The following is a 19,677-nucleotide window of genomic DNA, read 5'->3' as shown; positions in this document are numbered from 1 at the left end:
TAGTGTATTGATGATTGTTACCAGGGTTTCTCCAAAGTCCTTAACATGTGGCTTTGTCTTCACTTCTGATGCACACATTTCCTTTCCTGAAATCCTCCCTCCCCCAACACTGACTCCAATTTCAAGAAGTCCAAAACAAACATTGCAACTTTGTTTAATATCTAAATTTCTCACACTTTAGGTGCCAGCCCTTGAAACCATCTGCTAGCTTTCTTCTCTTGAGCACAAATTTTTTATGGAATTGGCATTTCATCAGACACAGAAGACCAGATCACTCCATCACTAACTCCAATGATCTGCCATTCTGAAATAACAGATCAATGCCAGTTTTCAGAGATCCCTTGATACAGCTGTCTAGAACTAAACCGAAAGACCTTGCACCAACTAGAAAGCCAGTCCGTTCCTGTGAATTTAAGAATTTAACGTGAATGGTTGCAAATAATAAACAAAAAGGCCATATTCTCCAACAGGAACAGTACTGTCAAAGGTAAGTGGGGCATGACAATCCTTTCTCTAAGGAACACTGTTCACCTTATTAGAATTAGTTTCACCGAATAATTTTTCATATAATTTTATATAAAGGCTGCCTAAAAATGAATACTGGAATATGACACTATTGCTGCTTTTGCTACATAAACATAGAACAAAAAACCCACCTCTTTTTCTCTCTCTCTCTCTCTCTCTCTCTCTTTAACTCTATTAAATGCAAAAGAATTACTAGGCTGAACCACAGATTCTGTTCTTGGTTACAATAGTGTAAATACAGAGAGACTCCATTGACTTAAATGAGGTTACATAACCGTAACTGAAATCAGCCTCTGTGTCTGAAATACTTGTTTTGACAAAGTGTGCAGGGAATGCTATGATTAAGATAAATATGCTATTTATGTATCATCATTTAAATATAGCAAAATTGCACTAAAACGTTTAAAGACCAGAAATATCTTTCCCCGCTGTTAAATCCATTGGGTGTGCTCACAGTACTCCCAATAAATATTTCTGATTTCAGTCATCCATGCCAGCAGAAAAGAGTGTTGTTAATGTGACTTCTAACATTTAGCCTAAACTGCTTTAGTCTGCTAATTTAATAAACCAAGAAATTATTCAGAAGAAAAACTAATACTCCCCTTAAAATGTTTGCCACTAACTACTTTTCCTTATTATCAGAAAGATGATGCTGAAGTTCCTATAGGAAATGCACTGATGACATATTCATCCACATCTTCACTGATAAAAAGAGAAATGCATCATATTGACATGACTAGCTGCAACAAAAGGCAAAAGGTCTGTTTCCTATTTCAGCTATGCGGGCAATGCATCTGATTATTTTATACGTTCTATATGGCCATATCCGAGATCCAGCTGGGACTCATGGACCTACTCAGGTCCTTTCCAAGATCCACAGAAGGACTGTGATCACAGCTTTCATACATGGCCTCATCCAAATCAATTGAAGGGCTCCAATTGACTTCAATGAACTTTGGCTCTGGCCCCAAAGCACTGGTGTTACAAGTACACTGATATCTGGACAAAATATGGTGGATTAAACACCTGTAAGAACCTGTATTTCCAACACAGGTACTGTTTAGCTATCACTTTATTAATATGTATTATTTCATAGTAACTGCAATTTTTTGTATCATCAGAATAATGGTCATGCAGTTTGTATTCACCAAAGGGTGTTTTTTTTTTTTAATTTAAAGTATGCTGCACGGTGGGACACTGTTCTAGGTCATTGTTAAAAAGGGAATGTAAGCTGAAAAAGAGACAAGATTGACTTCAGGAACCTGCAAGCCCAGCTGATCTTAGCAAGGACACTTGGAAACCCAAGCAGATCAAATGCACAGAAATTTAAGTGAGCCGTCCTTCGACTATCCTGCCTGATATAAGGTCGCCTGGCTCAAAAGGAAAGTGTTTTTAAAGCGAGTTTACATGTTTGTTAGAATAGATTTTGTGGAAAAAATACGTATGTTTAGACCGGGTGAAAGTCCAGTCAATAAGTCATTTCCAAAGATAACTGCTTGCTCGGCCCAGTGGCTTGAACAGGTCACAGGAAAAGGAATAGTTGGCACTATTTATAAAGAGTGAAATGTGTGTGAAAACAATTTTTACAATACATCTCTCAGCCTACTGCTGGTGATAGCCATGTAGTTCAAAGCTGTGCCACCAATTGTATGGTGTGTGAGCCCTCCACCACAAAAAAGGGATTATGAATCCTGCTGCTTTTAGATTGCTGAGCATAATGGACACAACCTAACATTACAAATTTAAACAGTGGGGGACTTTAGGAAGGAGAGGCCACTGCTAACAAATGCCAGGCAGTAGGAAGAATTTCACAGCAGAGTTAACCCTGGCTCTTACTTGGGTGTTGCCCCAATCCCCGTCCCATTCACATATACAACCTCTGAGTTTGTGGTGCTTTTAACCAGGGCTAGCTGCTCCATCCTGGGGTACAGGCGAACATCCAAGTGAGACTTTCACTTGGGCTGGAACCTGCCCATTCTGCAGCAAGGATGCAGGCTAAAATCACTTTAGTGCTGATAGTCCTCCAATACTTTCCCACTGTTCCAATCGTGGGCACAAAGGGACTGACAAGTTCTCCTACAATTCACTGGGAAAGAATCAGAGTGCCTCAGCTTACTGCAGGAACAAGATCAATGGGATGTGTGCCCTGAAGTCCTAGCAACACACACACACGTGAGTGCAGCACCAGTCAGGACACAGTAACTTGGATACAACTTTGCAGTGCAGCTGCTCACATGAGTTAGCTCTGCAGTAAAGACATATCCTTCTTGCCTGTCAGAGACCAGGCAGCCCTGACTTGGGTAAACTTCCACTGACTTCAATGAAATGTGAAATATCTGATTTCAGTTGAAGCTTGTCTGAATAAGGATATCAGGGTTTGAGAGAGTGCATAATTTCAAAGAAAGAAAACCACTGTCATTTAGTATCTGTTAGTACGGTGCCTAGCACAATGGGGCCTCTGCCTGGATAAGGCCTCCAGGCACAACTGTGGTGTAAAGAAGAAAAAGAAACAAGAAATCAAGTGATTTCAATAGAATCCTTCTGCTGCCAGCTGCAGGAGTTTCCCAGCATATGTAAATTAAACGCAGAAGTTCAGCAAACTAAAAATACAAAAGCAGTCACTGTTTAAGAAAATGGAAATCACACATTCTGAGGAACATACAGCGAGAAGTGACTGCACAGAGAATAGTGCTGAGAGATAAGAATACTGTTTTCTAAAACAAGGTCACTGCAGAAAAGGTTTCAGATTCCTGTTGGTGTTTATAGCCTGTGGTGTAAAGCTGTCCAAAAACAGATCCAAAAGGATTGACTTTGTAAATTTTATCTGTCATCCTCTCTCTCCCCCTCGAGGTGCTACTCTGTCAAGGCCTATAAACTTCAGTGTGGATACATGATGTTGATGAGATGTGAAATAAATAGCTATAGGGAAACAAGGTTGCTTATGTCTAATACTGCTTTCTGTTCACTGATGTGAGTACTGAGAGGCTTTTTCCTTAGATAAATGAATCTGGAATGATATTATTTATAAATTATATTCCAAGTTACAAACTGAACATACAGACACCACGTGTGTGTGTGATGCAGCTGTTTCAATGAGTAATGAAATATGTTATCGCATCTTATTCTAGGTATTTAAGAACTAGCTGAAGCAATTTTGGAACTATTAGCAATTATATTTGAGAACTCATGGAGGACAGGTAAGGTCCCAGACAACTGGAGAAGGGCAAACATAGTATCTATCTGTAAAAAGAGGAACAAAGAGGATGCAGGGCATTATAGACCAGTCAGCCTAACTTTGATACCTGGAAAAGTATTGAAACAAATTAAACAATCAATATGTAAGCACCTAGAGAATAAGAGGATTATAAAGAATAGCCAGCATGGGTTTGTCAAGAAAAAAAATCATGCAAAACCAACTTAATTTTCTTCGTGGACAGGGTTACTGGCCTAGTGGATAGGGGAAAAACAGCAGATGTGATATATCTTTACTTCAGTAAGGCTTTTTACACACTCATATGCAAACTAAGGATATGTAGTCTAGATGAAATTACTATAAGGGGGGTGCACAACTGGTTGACAGATAGACCTGAAAGAGTAGTTATCAATGGTTTGCTGTCAAACTGGGAGGATGTATCTAGTGGGGTCATGCAGAGGTCAGTCCTAGATCTGGTACTATTAAACATTTTCATTAATGATTTGGATAATGGAGTGGAAAGTATGCTTATAAAATAAGTCTGAAATCAACAAGATGAAATTCAATAAAGACAAGGGTGAAGTACTTCACTTAAGAAGGAAAAACCAAATGCTCAGGTACAATATGGGGAATAACTGGCTAGGTGGCTGTACTGCTGAAAAGGATCACAAATTGAATATCAGTCAACAATATGATGCAGTTGCGAAGGCGGCTAGTATTCTGAGGTGTAGTAACAGGAATGTTGTATATAAAACATGGAGGTAATTGTTCCACTCGGTACTGGAGAGGCCTCAGATGCAGTACTGTATCCAATTCTGGGTGTCTCAGTTTAGGAAAGATGTGGACAAATTGGAGAGAGTCTAGATGAGAGCAACAAAAATGATAAAATATTTAGAAAACCTGACGTATGAGGAAACGTTAAAAAACCTGGGCATGTTTAATCCTGAGAAAAGAAGACTGAGGGGTGACCTGATAACAGTCTTCAAATATATTAAGGGCTGTTATAAAGAGGACATTGATCAATTGTTCTCTATATCCACTGAACATAGGACAAAAAGTAATGGGCTTAATCTGCAACAAGGGAGATATAGGTTAGATATTAGGACAGCTTTCCAACTATAAGGGTAGTTAAATTCTGGAATAGGCTTCCAAAGGAGGTTGAGAAATCCCCACTATTGGAGGTTTTTAAGAACGGGTTAGACAAACACTTGTCAGGGATGGGACTAGGTTTACTTGGTCCTGCCTCAGATCTGGGGCTGAACTTAATGACCTCCTCCTCAAGGTCCCTACATTTCTATGATCATAGTTAGGCTTGGAAAGATTAATTTTTTATTGGTAAATGTCTGTACACATCGATTTCATCATACACACACAAGTGGATAAAAATATATTTCCATCAATAATAATCAAAATTTACAGATAGGCAAAGTAAGAAAAATGCTGCATTTCAACTTATTAGAATTTGATTTAAGAATATTTACTTTGTATAGTGACACGTGATGTTGTCAATTTGTGTGTTAATCGATATAAAGCTTTAATTTTTTTGAATCTCAGTGTCTACTGTCATTAAATAATAATTGTCTTGCTCTCATTTTCCCACAACTGTGAAAATTTAAGTAAATAAAAATTCTTAAAAATAAACATTGATATTATCCCTTGAAATTATTAAAAAAATAAACATTGAATTCTGCCAAGCCTAATTATATTGACCTTTCCATTCCTCTCCAAAGCACTTAACAGACATCATGTAAGTAATACACAGAGCACCCCAATACATAGAGTACCTCCTGTACCTGGGATATCAACATTCTGCTGCCATGTAACTGAGCCAGTTACCCTTAATTTTTGTCCCAGCTGAAAGTCTTAAGTAACTTTATGTGACTGATGTTAACTTGTCACAAAGAATCTCCCTTCTCCTGCCCCCAGCTGAAGCCCTGAATTATCAAGACTGTGTAAAAGCAATAGGTTTGAGCCACACCCCAAATTGAAGGGAAACAGACTCAATGGATCTAAAGTTGCTTGGCTGCCGGACTGCCCAGAAGAGCTGTCTCAAGGGTTGGAGAGACTGGCCATGGCCTGAGAACTAGGCCTGCCAGCCCTTAAGCAAAGCCTGCTGCAGAGTGACGGAGAATGCGGGCACTCTAGAAAAATAAGAGGAGCAAGTGAAAGATGGATTTGGACAAGCTGTTGAAATGGGTTATGGACCAGCAGCAACAACAGCAGTAGTAGCAGACCCAATTGCTCCAGCAGTTGGCTGCACAACAGCAGCAGCAAGCTTTGCAGCAGCTACAGCAACAAGTCCTCAGCAAATTAGTGGCCCAGCAAAGAGACCAACGGCAACAACTGGTGCAGCAGATGGCCACACTGTTTCATCCCCAGGGTATGCTGCGGAGTTTGGCAGCAGGTGGCTTTGGCCCAGGTCCAGCCCTAGCCCTAAGTCTTCCACTGAAGCCAACAAAAATGGGCCCAGGGGTGACCCAGAGGCATTCCTGATAACCTTTGAAAGGGTGGCCATGGCGGCTTGTGGCCCACAGATAGGGAACTAACAGAGTGACCCAGCTATCTGATAAGAGCGGCCCAGGAGGCGTACTGCAGTCTCGACATGATGGCTACACAAGACTACCTTCAACTAAAGGCAGCCGTGCTAGATGCCTTTGATATGTCCACAGACCATGGGTGGTGAGCCAGTGACTGAGAGAACATTGCTGGCTGTGGCTCCAGCCCAACAAAAAGTCAGGAACCCATGTAGCCAAAAGAACTGTCCTAGACCAGTTCACACAGATTCTCCCGGCTGGAAGATGGGAATGGGTGATATGCCACTGTCCCAAAACCCTCTCCAAGACTATAACTTAGGTGGAGAATGACAAGTTCCCAACAAGGCCCATGGTGGAAATCCCTCAGACCTGTCTAGTCCCACCTCAACTGACTCAGGCAATAGAAGGGAGAAGGAGAAAGAGGGAGGGGGAGCAGATGGACAGGGCTACGTGGGCCAGCTAGGGGGGCAGATAAAGAATGGCAGGCAGGTATGTGCCTCTGCAAAGACCAGGGCTTAAGAAAGGCAGGAGACCCAGGAGGCAGCATGTCTGTGAAGACAGTGAGGGCGGCAGAAGACCAGACCGGGCCTTGTCCAGAGCCAGGACACTTCTGCTGTGACTGCCCGCATGTAGACTGCCTCTCTAGCCAAATATGGGTGGCCAAATCCAGGGCCCATAAGAGGGGCTGATGAAACTATTAATGCCTGTACAGGTCAGTGGCATGAAGGTATGAGAACTGATTGACTTGGGGTGCTGCCAGACTCTGGTGAGGGCAAGTCTACTGGGGCCTGAAACAGTTCCAACAGGCCCTGTCTGTTTCCAATGCATTTACTGGGATGTGCGTCCTTACCTCACGAAGAAGGTGCACCAGAGGGTGCTGAATCACAATGATATGACAAAACTGTTATATTCGGTGATAATCGGGTGAGATTGGAAGTTTTTTAGGGACCTGATGAGGTCTGAACCAGTTAGGGTGACCGGATAGCAAGTGTAAAAAAATCGGGACAGGTGGTGGGGGGTAATAGGTTCCGAAACAAGAAAAAGTCCCCAAAATCAGGATTCTCCCTATAAAATCGGGACATCTGATCACCCTAGGACTAACACAGATGCCAAAGATGAGGAGACAGTGGAGACGCAAGCCATAAAAGCGAAGGAACAACACCATGGACAATATGTCAATTGGAGCGGGACAGGCTTTCTCCAAGAAGGATAAAACCACAGGAGAAATTAAGTGAGCTGGCAGCAAATGACATTTTCAGACAATGTGGATTTCATTGACAAACAAAGAAATGACCCAATGTTGGGACAAGCCTGCAAACAGCTCACCTAGGTCGATATTGAAGTGGTGGAACCTCGATTCCTGAAACAATGGTCACACTTCGAGGTATAGGGAGAGAAAACAGAGTTCAGAGAAGCTTGGGGAGGTTAAAATGTAACTGCTTGTCCCAAAGAAGTACTGCAGGGAAATACTACACCTGACACTTGCTATACCCTGTGAGGAGACATCTTGGCCAAGGGAAATCTCTTGACTGACTGATGGTTCATTTCTATTGGCCAGGAGGTAAGAGAGTACTATGTCTCCTGCCCAGAATGCCAGTGGGCAAGTCCAGGGAAGGTTCCCTGGGCCCCGCTGATACTCTCACTATGGTAGGGACCTCATCTGAAAGGACCATCATGGATCTGGTGGACCCACTGGAAAAGAGTCAGCCAGTTTCCAGGCCATACTAGTCATGTTAGGCTATGCCACATCGTACCCTGAGGCGATTCCACTCTGCTCAACGAAGGCAATGGCCCTTGCCCTGGTGGTCATGAAAGTGACCAGGTGGGGATCCCTAGGAAATAATCACAGATCAAAGTACCAACTTGATGCCCCAATTTATGAGGGAATTGTGTAGCCTTTTGAAGATAAAAGCTTTAAGAATGTCCATGTGCTGTCCCTAGTCCAATGGGCTGGTAGAGAGATTTAATAAGACTTTGAAAAGTATGTTGCAGAAGTTTGGAGCCTTGGACCCTCACCACCGGACCTGTTCATCATCTGCAAAGTCCCTCATGCATTGACGGGTTCTCCCCATTTGAATTACTATATGGGAGGTAGCTAAGAGCAATACTAGACCTTCTTTGGGAGACATAGACGGAATGAAATTCCAAGGCCACAAACTTGGTACAGTATGCGCTACGGGTGAGAGAGAGGTGTGGTGGGAGGCATAGGCGCCAACTCCGTGGGTGCTCCGGGGCGGGAGCATCCACAGGGAAAAATTAGTGGGTGCCCTCCACCCACCGGCAGCCAAGCTCCGTGCCCTGCCCCAGCTCACCTCACCTCCGCCTCCTCCCCTGAGCGCACCATGTACCCACTTCTCCTCCCAGCGCTTGCCACCGCAAAACAGCTATTTTGTGGCGTAACAAACTGTGGGAGGAAGGGGGGAGGAGACAGGGAAGAGGCAGGGCCGGGGCGGGTATTTGGGGAAGGAGTTGGAATGGGGGCGGGGCAAGGGGAAGGGGCAGGGAACAGGTAGAGTCCGGGGGGGGGGCGGGGTTTGAGCAACCACCGGTGCCAGGAGAAGTTGGCGCCTATGGTGGGAGGAGGCCTGCAGACATAGCAAAAGTGGCAGATCCAAAAACTTGTCCAGTCTTTCTAGGTGGTCTTTTCTGCAGTTCCAGGGCAGACTCACTTAGTGTTCCACCATAAAGAGACTGAAACAGGGGAAAAGGTGAGAGGAACTTTCAGCCATTGCCAAGGCACATGTGGGAAATGGTACAGAAGGAACTGCAAGCAATGTTAGACTTCGGAGTGGGGTCCAAGAGTCACATTGTGGTGAGCCCTATAATGTTGGTACCTAAATAAGATGGGTTGACCAGATTCTGCTTCCAGAAGGCCAAGGTGGTGTCGAAATTTGATGTCTACCTGATGCTGAGGGTTGACAAATTGTTAGAGAGGTTGGGGCTGCCAGGTATATCACCACCCTTGACCTAACCATGGGTTACTGGCAGATCCTCTTGACTCCGGTGTTCCAAGAAAAGATGGTCTTCTACATGCCATTTGGCCTATATCAATTTAAGAGGATGCTGTTTGGCCTACATGGCATGGCAGCCACCTTCCAAAAGCTGATGGACAAGGTGCTTTGGCCTCATGATCAGCGTGCAGCTGTGTACATCGATGACTTCATCTATAGCAAATCTTGGAATGAGCATTTAAACCATGTTACAACAGAGTCTTGCAGGTCCTCAGAAGCTTTGGATTACAGCTAACCTTTCCATGTGCCACCTAACTAATCGAGAGGTGATGTACAGGGAGTATAGAGTGGGGAAGCCTGCGCCCCTTTGTAGGAGGGGTCCCAAACTCTGGTGTAATGCCCTGAACCCATCACAAAGAGGCAGGTATGACACTGCTTGTGACTGGAGGGCTATTATAGGTAAATTATCCCAGATTTTGCCATGAATGCAGCTCTGCTGGTGGACCTGGTGAAATATGCAGCCTTCAAGAAATTAAAAGAGCAAATGATTCTGGAGCCTGTCCTGTCCACCCTGATTTTTCAAAACCTTTAGTCTTGCAGAAGGATGCCTCTGATGTCAGCCTGGGAAGTGTCATACTCAGTGACAGAGATGGAGGCATTGGCTGTAAAATGGGCCATTAAAGCACTCCACTATTACTTATGGGGATAGCTCTTCCATCTTGTGATGAATCATGCACCCCTCCAAGGCTGAATTCCATGAAAGACCATCGCCTCCAAATTATGTGCTGCTACCTCTCACTACAGTTGTATAAGTGTGAGGTACTGCATCAAGCAGGAGGTGCCCACAAGAATGTGCACTTCTTTTCATGGGACAAAGGAGACTCAGCTGTGCAGAATGAACCTGCGGTGCTCAGCCTGAGGGGAAGGGCATGTGATGGGATTTACAGACCTCACACTAAGGTAAAAGGAGTGGTGGAACAGTACTGGAAGATGAAGCCTCACCCTTCAGCAGCTGCTGGGCATGCTGCCTATGGAGGACCTGTTTAAAAGAGAACTTCAGGACTCTGGCGTGAGGAGCATGGAGGAGAGGTTAGGTGGCCAACTCTCTAGGATCGTTCTGGAGTCTCCATGAATTAAAGACGAATCTTTAATTAAAGATTATATCACGTGATGAAACTTCCAGGAATACGTCCAACTAAATTTAGCAATCCTAGAGAGCTTGGCTGAAAAAAGGTGGACAGGCTGCAGCCACATAGGCACAAACAGGGAAGGACAGGTACTGTGAGTAAGACTTGGCCAGAATCCCCCTTCCCCCGACTAAAGAGGGGGGACAATTGGACTCTGGAGGTGAGCTGGGAAGCATCCCCACCCCCGCAGCAAAAGCCCTGAACTATTGAGATGGTGTAAGCAGTAGGCTGGGGCCATACCCCAAACTGAAGGGAAACAGGGAAGGTAGGAAGTGGCCTGGGAAGGCTGATCTGGAGTGGCAGCCAGCAGGGACTGAGCCACCTCCACCTCTCTCCCCTGAGGCCATGAGCCATGACCTGGTGGAGAGAGAGGGTCTGGGTGCCCTTATCATTCCCTCTTCTCCCTGGCTGCTTGAGAGATCCCAGAGGACTCTGTGGGGGGGATGCTATGTAATCTGTAGCTTTACTGCCGGGCTCCCAAACTGCCTGGAAGAGCTGCCTCAAGGTTTGGAGAGACTGACTGGCTGGCTGTGGCCTGACCACAAGGGCTGAAGACCCCTGAGAGAAGCCTGCTACACCATCCCTTTTCCTGATTCTCCTCTTCCCCAGTCCAAAAGACGCCACCCATGTCCTCCAACTCTTTCCCAATCACCCACAGCAACTCTTTATAATTGAATTCTTGCCTAAAATTCAGTGCATTGCAGTTAATATATTTGAATACAATACTCCTCCCTAACACCAAGCAGAAATGACTCAATTGAAACCAATGGATTTTATATCCACCCGTCTGGTGGCCTAGTAATAGAACTTTGTCTTGGGGGGCCAAATCCTGTGAGACGCTGAATCCCTGTGACTCCTAATGACTTCATTAGGAGTTTCAGATTCTCAGCACATCTTAGGCCCTGGCTGGAGAAGATGTTTAGGGCTCTGGCAGACCCCAGAGAACAAAAAACAAAACAAAAAATTTACCAGACCTCCAAGAATGGAGGAATTTGGGATGGGAGGAAGGTTCTCTGTGTTTTTACAATGAATATGTAAAATTAGAGAGGAAGGATGGTGCAGTGGTTAGAACACAAGCCTGGGACTTGGGAGACCTGGGTTTAATTCCCTGCTCTGCCACAGATGTCTTATGTTACCTCGGGCAAGTCACTTTGTCTCTTTGTACCTCAGTTCCCCATTTGTACAACAGAGATAACAGTACTTCTCTACCTCACAGGGGTATTATGAGGGTGAGTACATTAAAGATTGTGAGGTGTTCAGACAGCATGGTGATGTGGGGACATAAATATCTAAGATAGATAGATAGTAGAAAATCAAAGGATACATTTCCATTTTTGCAAAACTGCAGGGGTGGGGGAGTAATTTACAGATTAGCTAGCCCTTCATCTAACTTTACAAATTGTGTTTCAGTTGCTAGCAGTAGTGACCCACACAGAGTTTGGCCAAAAGATGTCAGTATCTTTCCAAGACATATGTATGTAAACTAAGAAGAGAGAGGGAAACAATCATGTGAGCCTTTAACAGGATACGTATCTGATTATTGTCTTTTTATGCAGGTTATGATCAATTACTAGTCAGGCTGTCTCCCTGCCTTGGCTCTGCAGCATAATATAATCTTACACATACACTCTGATGCTGCAGAAATGCCAGATTTAATTTATATGCCTGAATCTGAGTACACTTAGAATGCAAAGCTGAGGCCAAACATGGATTTACAACTAAAATAACCAAAAAGGAATAATGCATTCATATTCTATTTTTATATTGCAATGCAAAATGTCGTAATTGTCACACTTGCCTGTATGGCATCCATCCCAATGAACCTACACACGGAGCCTATTAAGATATTAGGTCCAGATTCTCATACTCTAGCTCCTGCTGAGTAGTACTTTATTCCACGAGCAGTCCCATTGAAACTAGTGAGGCTATTCTGAATCTAAACTACTTCTCAGCATGAGCAAGGGTATCATAATCTAGGTCTTCTCTTAGCATCTAATTTCTTACATAGCACAAACTCACAATGCTATGTAATGCAATTCCATCACCTTAACTGACACATGTAACTAAATCTACGTAACACATGTAGGTAAGACTGAGTTGAAAAATCCCAACGCTAGGCCTGCAACAGCTGTCAGAGAAACCCAAAGTTGTGGGGCTACCAAATCTCAAACACAGTCTTTATTCACTGAATCGGATTTAAAATGCGAGGTATACATCCAAAATTAATTAAAATCTATACCCTGTACAATTGGGTCAACATTTAAAACTAAAATCCATGCTAAATCCTCACATCAGCCCCTCTCCCTCATTCAATCATTTCCACAGGAAAACCTGGGAGAACATAAAAACTTTGTGGTGTGACCTAATGGATGTGGTGTGACCCAATCAATAGATGCCGGGGGATCAACAGGGGAACCAAGTGCCAAAGTCAAGAACCCCTCGCTAAAGACTCCGTCTCCAGCTCCCTCTTGTTTAAACCAGGGGGCTGTTAGTCCAAGCCTCTCGGGTTATCCCACCTGAGGTAGCGTGGGAGAAAGGTGCTTTCAGAATCAATCCAGACTCAAATCATTTAGAGCTTTATAGGATAAGATCAACATCTTTAAACAAGTGAGCAGCCACATTCCACACCAGCTGAAGTTTCCAAGTGATCTTGAAGTGCAAGCCAATGTACAGTGCATTGCACTAATCTAATCTGGAGGCGACAAAGGAATAAAAAACTGTGGCAAGGTCCACATGTGAAAGGAAAGATTGCAACCTCTTGGGCAAATACAGAGGATAAAAACATTCCTGGCTACTACTGCTATCTAAGCATTCCAAAGCATCCAAGGACATCTTTAGAATAATGTGATGTGATCTTTAGAAAATCCTCTCCAACTATCTAATTTGTTCACACAGTGCTCAATTCGGCCCTCATATAACCCTGCATAACTCCCTTTATTGTCAGCCAACTGAATTAAAAGTGAGTAACCAAAAGAAGAAATGGAAATCTACTAGTTACCAAATTACTGTAGATGGGCTTAAACTTGACTGTCAAATCTGAATCAATTCACAATTTCACAAAATACTTAGAGGTATGAAGAGTCTGCCACGTGAGGATAGATTGTAAAAATTGGGAATACAGAGGACACATAGCATACAAGTGGAGAACAACGCTCCAATGATGGAGAACACATCAAGTAGCTATATACCATATTGTAAATCACAGCTTGTGTGTTCCAGGATTTTAGATTAATTAATAATAGATAATGGACTACCATTCATGAGTGCCTCATTGCAGCAAACATCTTCGGTATATCAATTCAAGTACACCACATCAAGCCTTCACTCTGCTTAGTTGAATGGCTTTGCAGAAAAATCAGTACAACTAGTAAAAAGAAAAGGAGGACTTGTGGCACCTTAGAGACTAACAAATATATTTGAGCATAAGCTTTCGTGAGCTACAGCTCACTTCATCGGATGCATTCAGCGGAAAATACAGTGGGGAGATTTATATACATAGAGAACATGAAACAATGGGTGTTACCATACACACTGTAACAAGAGAGTGATCACTTAAGGTGAACTATTACCAGCAGAAGAGCCGGGGGAGGAGGTGGTGATGCACTGGAGAGGTTTTAGTTGGGGGCTGAAGGTGATGGCGAGTGGCGTCCAGACCACACCACAGGATCCATTGTCTACAGCCAAGCTCTACAATACAACCGCATTTGCTCCAACCCCTCAGAGAGAGACAAACACCTATAAGATCTCTATCAAGCATTCTTACAACTACAATACCCACCTGCTGAAGTGAAGAAACAGATGGACAGAGCCAGAAGAGTACCCAGAAGTCACCTACTACAGGACAGGTCCAACAAAGATAATAACCAAACGCCACTAGCCATCACCTTCAGCCCCCAACTAAAACCTCTCCAACACATCATCAAGGATCTACAACCTATCCTGAAGGAAGACCCATCACTCTCACAGATCTTGGGAGACAGGCCAGTCCTTGCCTACAGACGGCCCCCCAACCTGAAGCAAATACTCACCAGCAACCACACACCACACAACAGAACCACTAACCCAGGAACCTATCCTTGCAACAAAGCCCATTGCCAACTGTGTCCACATATCTATTCCGGGGACACCATCATAGGGCCTAATCACATCAGCCACACTATCAGAGGCTCGTTCACCTGCACATCTACCAATGTGATATATGCCATCATGTGCCAGCAATGCCCCTTTGCCATGTACATTGGCCAAACTGGACAGTCTCTACGTAAAAGAATAAATGGACACAAATCAGACGTCAAGAATTATAACATTCAAAAACCAGTTGGAGAACACTTCAATCTCTTTGGTCACTCTATTACAGACCTAAAAGTGGCAATTCTTCAACAAAAAAACTTCAAAAACAGACTACAACGAGAGACTGCTGCATTGGAATTAATTTGCAAACTGGATACAATTAACTTAGGCTTGAATAGAGACTGGGAGTGGATGAGTCATTACACAAAGTAAAACTATTTCCCCATGTTTATTCCCACCCCCACTGTTCCTCAGATGTTCTTGTCAACTGCTGGAAATGGCCCACCTTGATTATCACTACAAAAGTTTCCCGCCCCCTCCGCGCTCCTGCTGGTAATAGCTCACCTTAAGTGATCACTCTCCTGTTACAGTGTGTATGGTAACACTCATTGTTTCATGTTCTCTGTGTATATAAATCTCCCCACTGTATTTTCCACTGAATGCATCCGATGAAGTGAGTTGTAGCTCACGAAAGCTTATGCTCAAATAAATTTGTTAGTCTCTAAGGTGCCACAAGTACTCCTTTTCTTTTTGCGAATACAGACTAACATGGCTGCTACTCTGAAACCTACAAATAGTAAAGAAGATTATAAACAAAACCCAAATGCTGGCAGAGTCAAGGGGTTTCTATTGTGAGAATATCACAACACACCTCTCAATGGTTTATTAGAATCATTGGCTCAGAGACTTGTGAACAGAAGATGGAAAACCTTAATGCCAAAAGCTTATTGAGTCAGAGACAAATAAGCCTGAAGTAGCTACAGAAGAGCCAAAAAGCCAGGAAACTAGAAAAGAAAAAATGCTGTAAGAATGCCAAACAGTTACCCCCATTGCAAGTGGGAAAGAATGTTAGATTTCGTTTCAACCAGACAGTGGCTTGCAACCTACCAAGTTAACAATTATACCATACACATCAAGCTCATACATTATAATCACCCCTCAAGGTCAGTTCAATAAGAGGAACAGAATATGTGTCTAGATGAAATGAAGGAGGCCACTGGCTCTCTGTTTCTTGAAGACATCCAAGATGCTATTGGCTGTGTGCCAACCCTAACCCTGTGCTGGCAGAAATAATGCATGACAATGAAACATACAGGAGCAGCAGACACAGGCTCCAGATGATGGAGCCACCTTCGCAGCTAAACAGTCACTGAAGAAGGTTTTGAGAACAAAAAGAAGCCACATGATCAGAAAATCCTTGAGGTTCAGAGCTAGCAGCGACTGACAAAAAGGCAGAATGATCTCATCTGGTTAGAGAGCTCAGGGTTGCCTATTCTGACCTTCCTTCTAGACCTTTCTGTGTTTGATTAAACAGTTTGAGATTATTGATGTTAGGTGATGTGTGTTTCATTTACATTTGATTTTTTTTTTAAATCAGGAGATGTAACAGTAGCTGCTGGAGTCTGTGGATACCAACCCCCTGTCTACGTGACATGATTATAACCTTTAGTTGCAACTGATAGTGACTGGGAGCAGGGAAAATAATACACATGTATTTGTGTAATGCCTAGCATTCATGGACCTGACTTAGTGGAGGCTCTAGGTGCTATCACAATATAAATATTTATTATTACTATTTATTATCTATATTTCTGTCTTTCACCTTTATCACAGCTAATTCTTGGGCTTACATATCATTCCCTCTCCCTCACAGGCTAGCTCTGCTAATCTTTTTTTGCTTCCTATGTCTGTGACAATAATTCAGCTCTGATGTCCTAATTATACGTTGCAGTGGTCTCTAGGTCCTTGGGGAGCAAAACAGGATATGGCTGCATTATGTGATAGAAAATGTTCTCTGTCACACTTGATTGTCCAGTATCAGGTCAGACATACACCAAAAGGTACCTGCTGCTTTTGTCACCCCTCAGGTAACTCCCACTATAGGCACAACGAATGAGCAGTCTCCAACTGAGGGCAGCGCTTTCAAAGAGCATTCTGCCCTTTCCTAGGCCAACCTAAAACAGCCTTAAGTCTAATATGTGGCTATGTGCCTGAGCAACCACACAACTCAAGCCCCAGCATAGACATTATTATTTGACCAGGGGAAGATTTTCAAAGACACCAAGACAACGAGGTCCCCAGCTCCCACTTAAAGTCAGTAAGAGTGAGTTGTCTAACTCCCCTTGAAAAATCTCCCTCTAAATAAGTTCACTGGTGTCTACAGTAAGGAGTCCTAGATCTCATTTAACTTAGATTGATCTTTTGCTCTTCACATTAGTTGTCTTGTATGATCCTGTAGGTTTCATTTGTTTAAAATGCTTTGATTTTTTTCTGCTACTGAATGCTTTAGCACTTGCCATAGTTGTTTCTCAGAATAACTGTTTTAATGGTTTTTCTGCTGCCCTTTTGGCTTATTATTTAGCTTATTCTGAGTCATGCTGCCTATTTAATCTCTTGCTGGGCCTATTGTTCTCTTCATGTTACTGTATTATTTGTTTAACTATATTAAGATGACTGAAATGGAGAAACAAGATTAAATCCTTGTTGTTAACCTTTAAGACTGTAACTAAGTCTAATGACAAACTGGAGGGAGTTCAGAGAAGAGCAACAAAAACGATTGAGGTGCTGGAGGGATTGATTTACAAGGAACAATTTTATTTAATTATTTTCCATAAGCGGTCAGTAAAGAATGTGGGGTTGCAGTGTGAACATATATATGATACCATCTACAAACATTTGAGAGATGTAGAGCCAGATTCTCAGTTAATGTAAATCAGTACAGCTTTATTGAAGTCAATGCAGATTCTCAGTTGGTATAAATGAGTTTATCTGGCCCGTAAACTCCAAGGAATTATTTGGTATCATTCAAGGAGTTATAACTATGAATAATGGGGTGAAACTAAGAAAATGAACATTTATGGTGACTATCAGGAATTTTCCAGAAAGTAAGATCTAGGTGATTGTCCAAAGTGAAGGTGTCTGCACAGTTACATGTCGTCACAACAAACCACTAGAAAATATCCTGTAAGGAACAATTTGGCCTGAGAAGTTTTCAGAGTCTTGTGGGTTGTATCCAGTAGGAGGAGAAATTGACAGTGGATGCAGGTATTTCTTTAATGCAATCTATCTGTTTACAGAGAATGTACATAAAGTTCTGTTACCCTGAACACAATGGGAATCAGACATGGTGAGAGTTTACTTGCTCACAGTTCAAAGCCTCTTTTCAGGCAGCACTTTTCTCATATAGCTCTCTCTCTCAGCATCGTTCTACAAATACCTCTGTCTGGTTGTCAGGCTTCCTTGCTGCCTTCTCTGTGTGCTTCTGTGGTATTTCTGCTGCTTCTCTGCCTCACACACACAGCTGCAATCAAAAAATCCCCTGTCTCTGCATTTATCAGGCCCCCAGAAAACCCCTTGGACTGCATGGCCCAGCCACTGGCCTAGCTTGCATGCAGTCTAGTCCTTGGGCGATGGTTTTTGATTGTTTCAGCTATCGCTAAACAAAGGGGCATTTAATTTTACCCTAGTGTAGCCTGAATGGAAGTGAGCTTCTGTGCCCAACAGCGTCAATGAGGAGGGGCAATTGCCCAATTCTAACATAACAACACTAAGTATCTGAGGGACTTTTTGGATGACCCAGCACTCATTGAACTCATAGAAAGAGTCCCATTGATTTCACTGGGAGGTGAATCAGGGCCATTTTTCAGATCCATATATCTTTTAATGTTTTATGTTCTTCCTTAATTAACCTCAAACCCTTGCCCCTTCTGGTAGATTTTCCAACTGCAGGCCATTTGCATGCTTAGCTTCTCTGTAGTGGGAATTTCAATGTCTTATGTTTATGCAGCAGACTTTCTGGGTATTTCTAGAACAGTCCCAGGATTAACTTTTAAGATTTTTATTTTCTGTTCACCATTTGATTAACATAAACTACTTTGAATAACCTGATTAATGCTAGAGAAATTAATACTAAATAACCACAATGGCACTATATATTTTATACGCTCACATTGAAAAAAAATCCTATTGATCAGAGTTACTCACCTTCCAAAATCCACACCAGCAAACTTCCAGAAGGAGACATGCACTCTTAATGTCTCATAATTTAATCATCTCTACAGCAAACTTCTTCAGTCACTTCCAACGCAGCTGTCCTCACAGAGGATAAATGGCCATATTTTCAGCTCCACACCCAACATGCTGAGTTCTTTTGAAAATCTGGCCAGCTATTTTGGTGCCTAATTGTGAGCTGAGCTCTTCTGAGAATCTGACTCTGTCCTTCACACTCTGGAAAAGATAGAAAACATCGTTTGAGTCACACGTGTGAAGGGAGAGGGGAAATTAAACATCGCTTATTAGGTAAATGGAGGTTCTACCCTCTCCCTGGAATCAAATTCAGATTAGAAAAATAATAAATTGGATGCCAAACTTTGAATACTCAAAATAAAATTTAAAAAAATCACTTTTTGGCTGATAGGAACCATTAGAAATTTGGTAACAGTGATTGAAACTGGGTTTTAGGGGCAAATCCCTCTTGGGTGCAGGAGGCTGTAGAAGGCGCTAATCATAATGAAACAGTGGGGTGCCACTATACAGGCAGTGGCAGGGTTTTGAAAGACAAGACAAAGGGACTGAACATCCCTTTGCATATCATGGAGCAGAGCTTCATGGCAACCTCTTCAGTGAGCCCAGGGAGAAGGAATTTGGGGATGCAGCCAGTGGGTCCTCAAGTATGTGGTTCCTTGGTCAAAACCTGCATGTAGAGGCTGCACAGTGGGCTGCCATAGCAGATTCCATGCAAGTCTCCCTTGTATGGTTGTGTGACGGGTTCAATCACAGAGACCCCCCCCCGGGACTGCCACCTGATGTGCTGAGACCATCTCTGAGCCAGTTTTCCCTGGCAGCTTGGGACTTCAGTACCTTGTCTTGTTGAGCCAGACATGCTAGCCTGCTGCAAACACAGACCCAAATCTGAACCACGTCCCACAAAAGCTGCAGGCTTAACTAAAAACAGCTTAAGAAACGCTCCTGTCTCCAGCGCCCAGGTACCCAGTTTC

General features: G+C 43.1%; 1 protein-coding gene across 1 annotated transcript in view; it reads right to left on the bottom strand.

Moving 5' to 3' along the window:
- HSPA12A (heat shock protein family A (Hsp70) member 12A) overlaps positions 1-18,907 on the bottom strand; it is a 115,987-nt gene extending 97,080 nt beyond the window's left edge. The window contains exon 1 of the mRNA XM_084633437.1: positions 18,665-18,907. Coding sequence (XP_084489563.1) covers positions 18,665-18,704 — 40 coding nt within the window. The 5' untranslated portion in view covers positions 18,705-18,907. The remainder of the gene's footprint in view (positions 1-18,664) is intronic.
- Positions 18,908-19,677: the final 770 nt, after the last annotated feature.

Source organism: Lepidochelys olivacea, assembly GCF_965140295.1.
Source record: "Lepidochelys olivacea isolate rLepOli2 genome assembly, chromosome: 7".
Taxonomy (NCBI): domain Eukaryota; kingdom Metazoa; phylum Chordata; order Testudines; family Cheloniidae; genus Lepidochelys; species Lepidochelys olivacea.
Note: the sequence above shows the minus strand (reverse complement) of the source record. Positions and strands in the feature narration are given on the sequence as shown.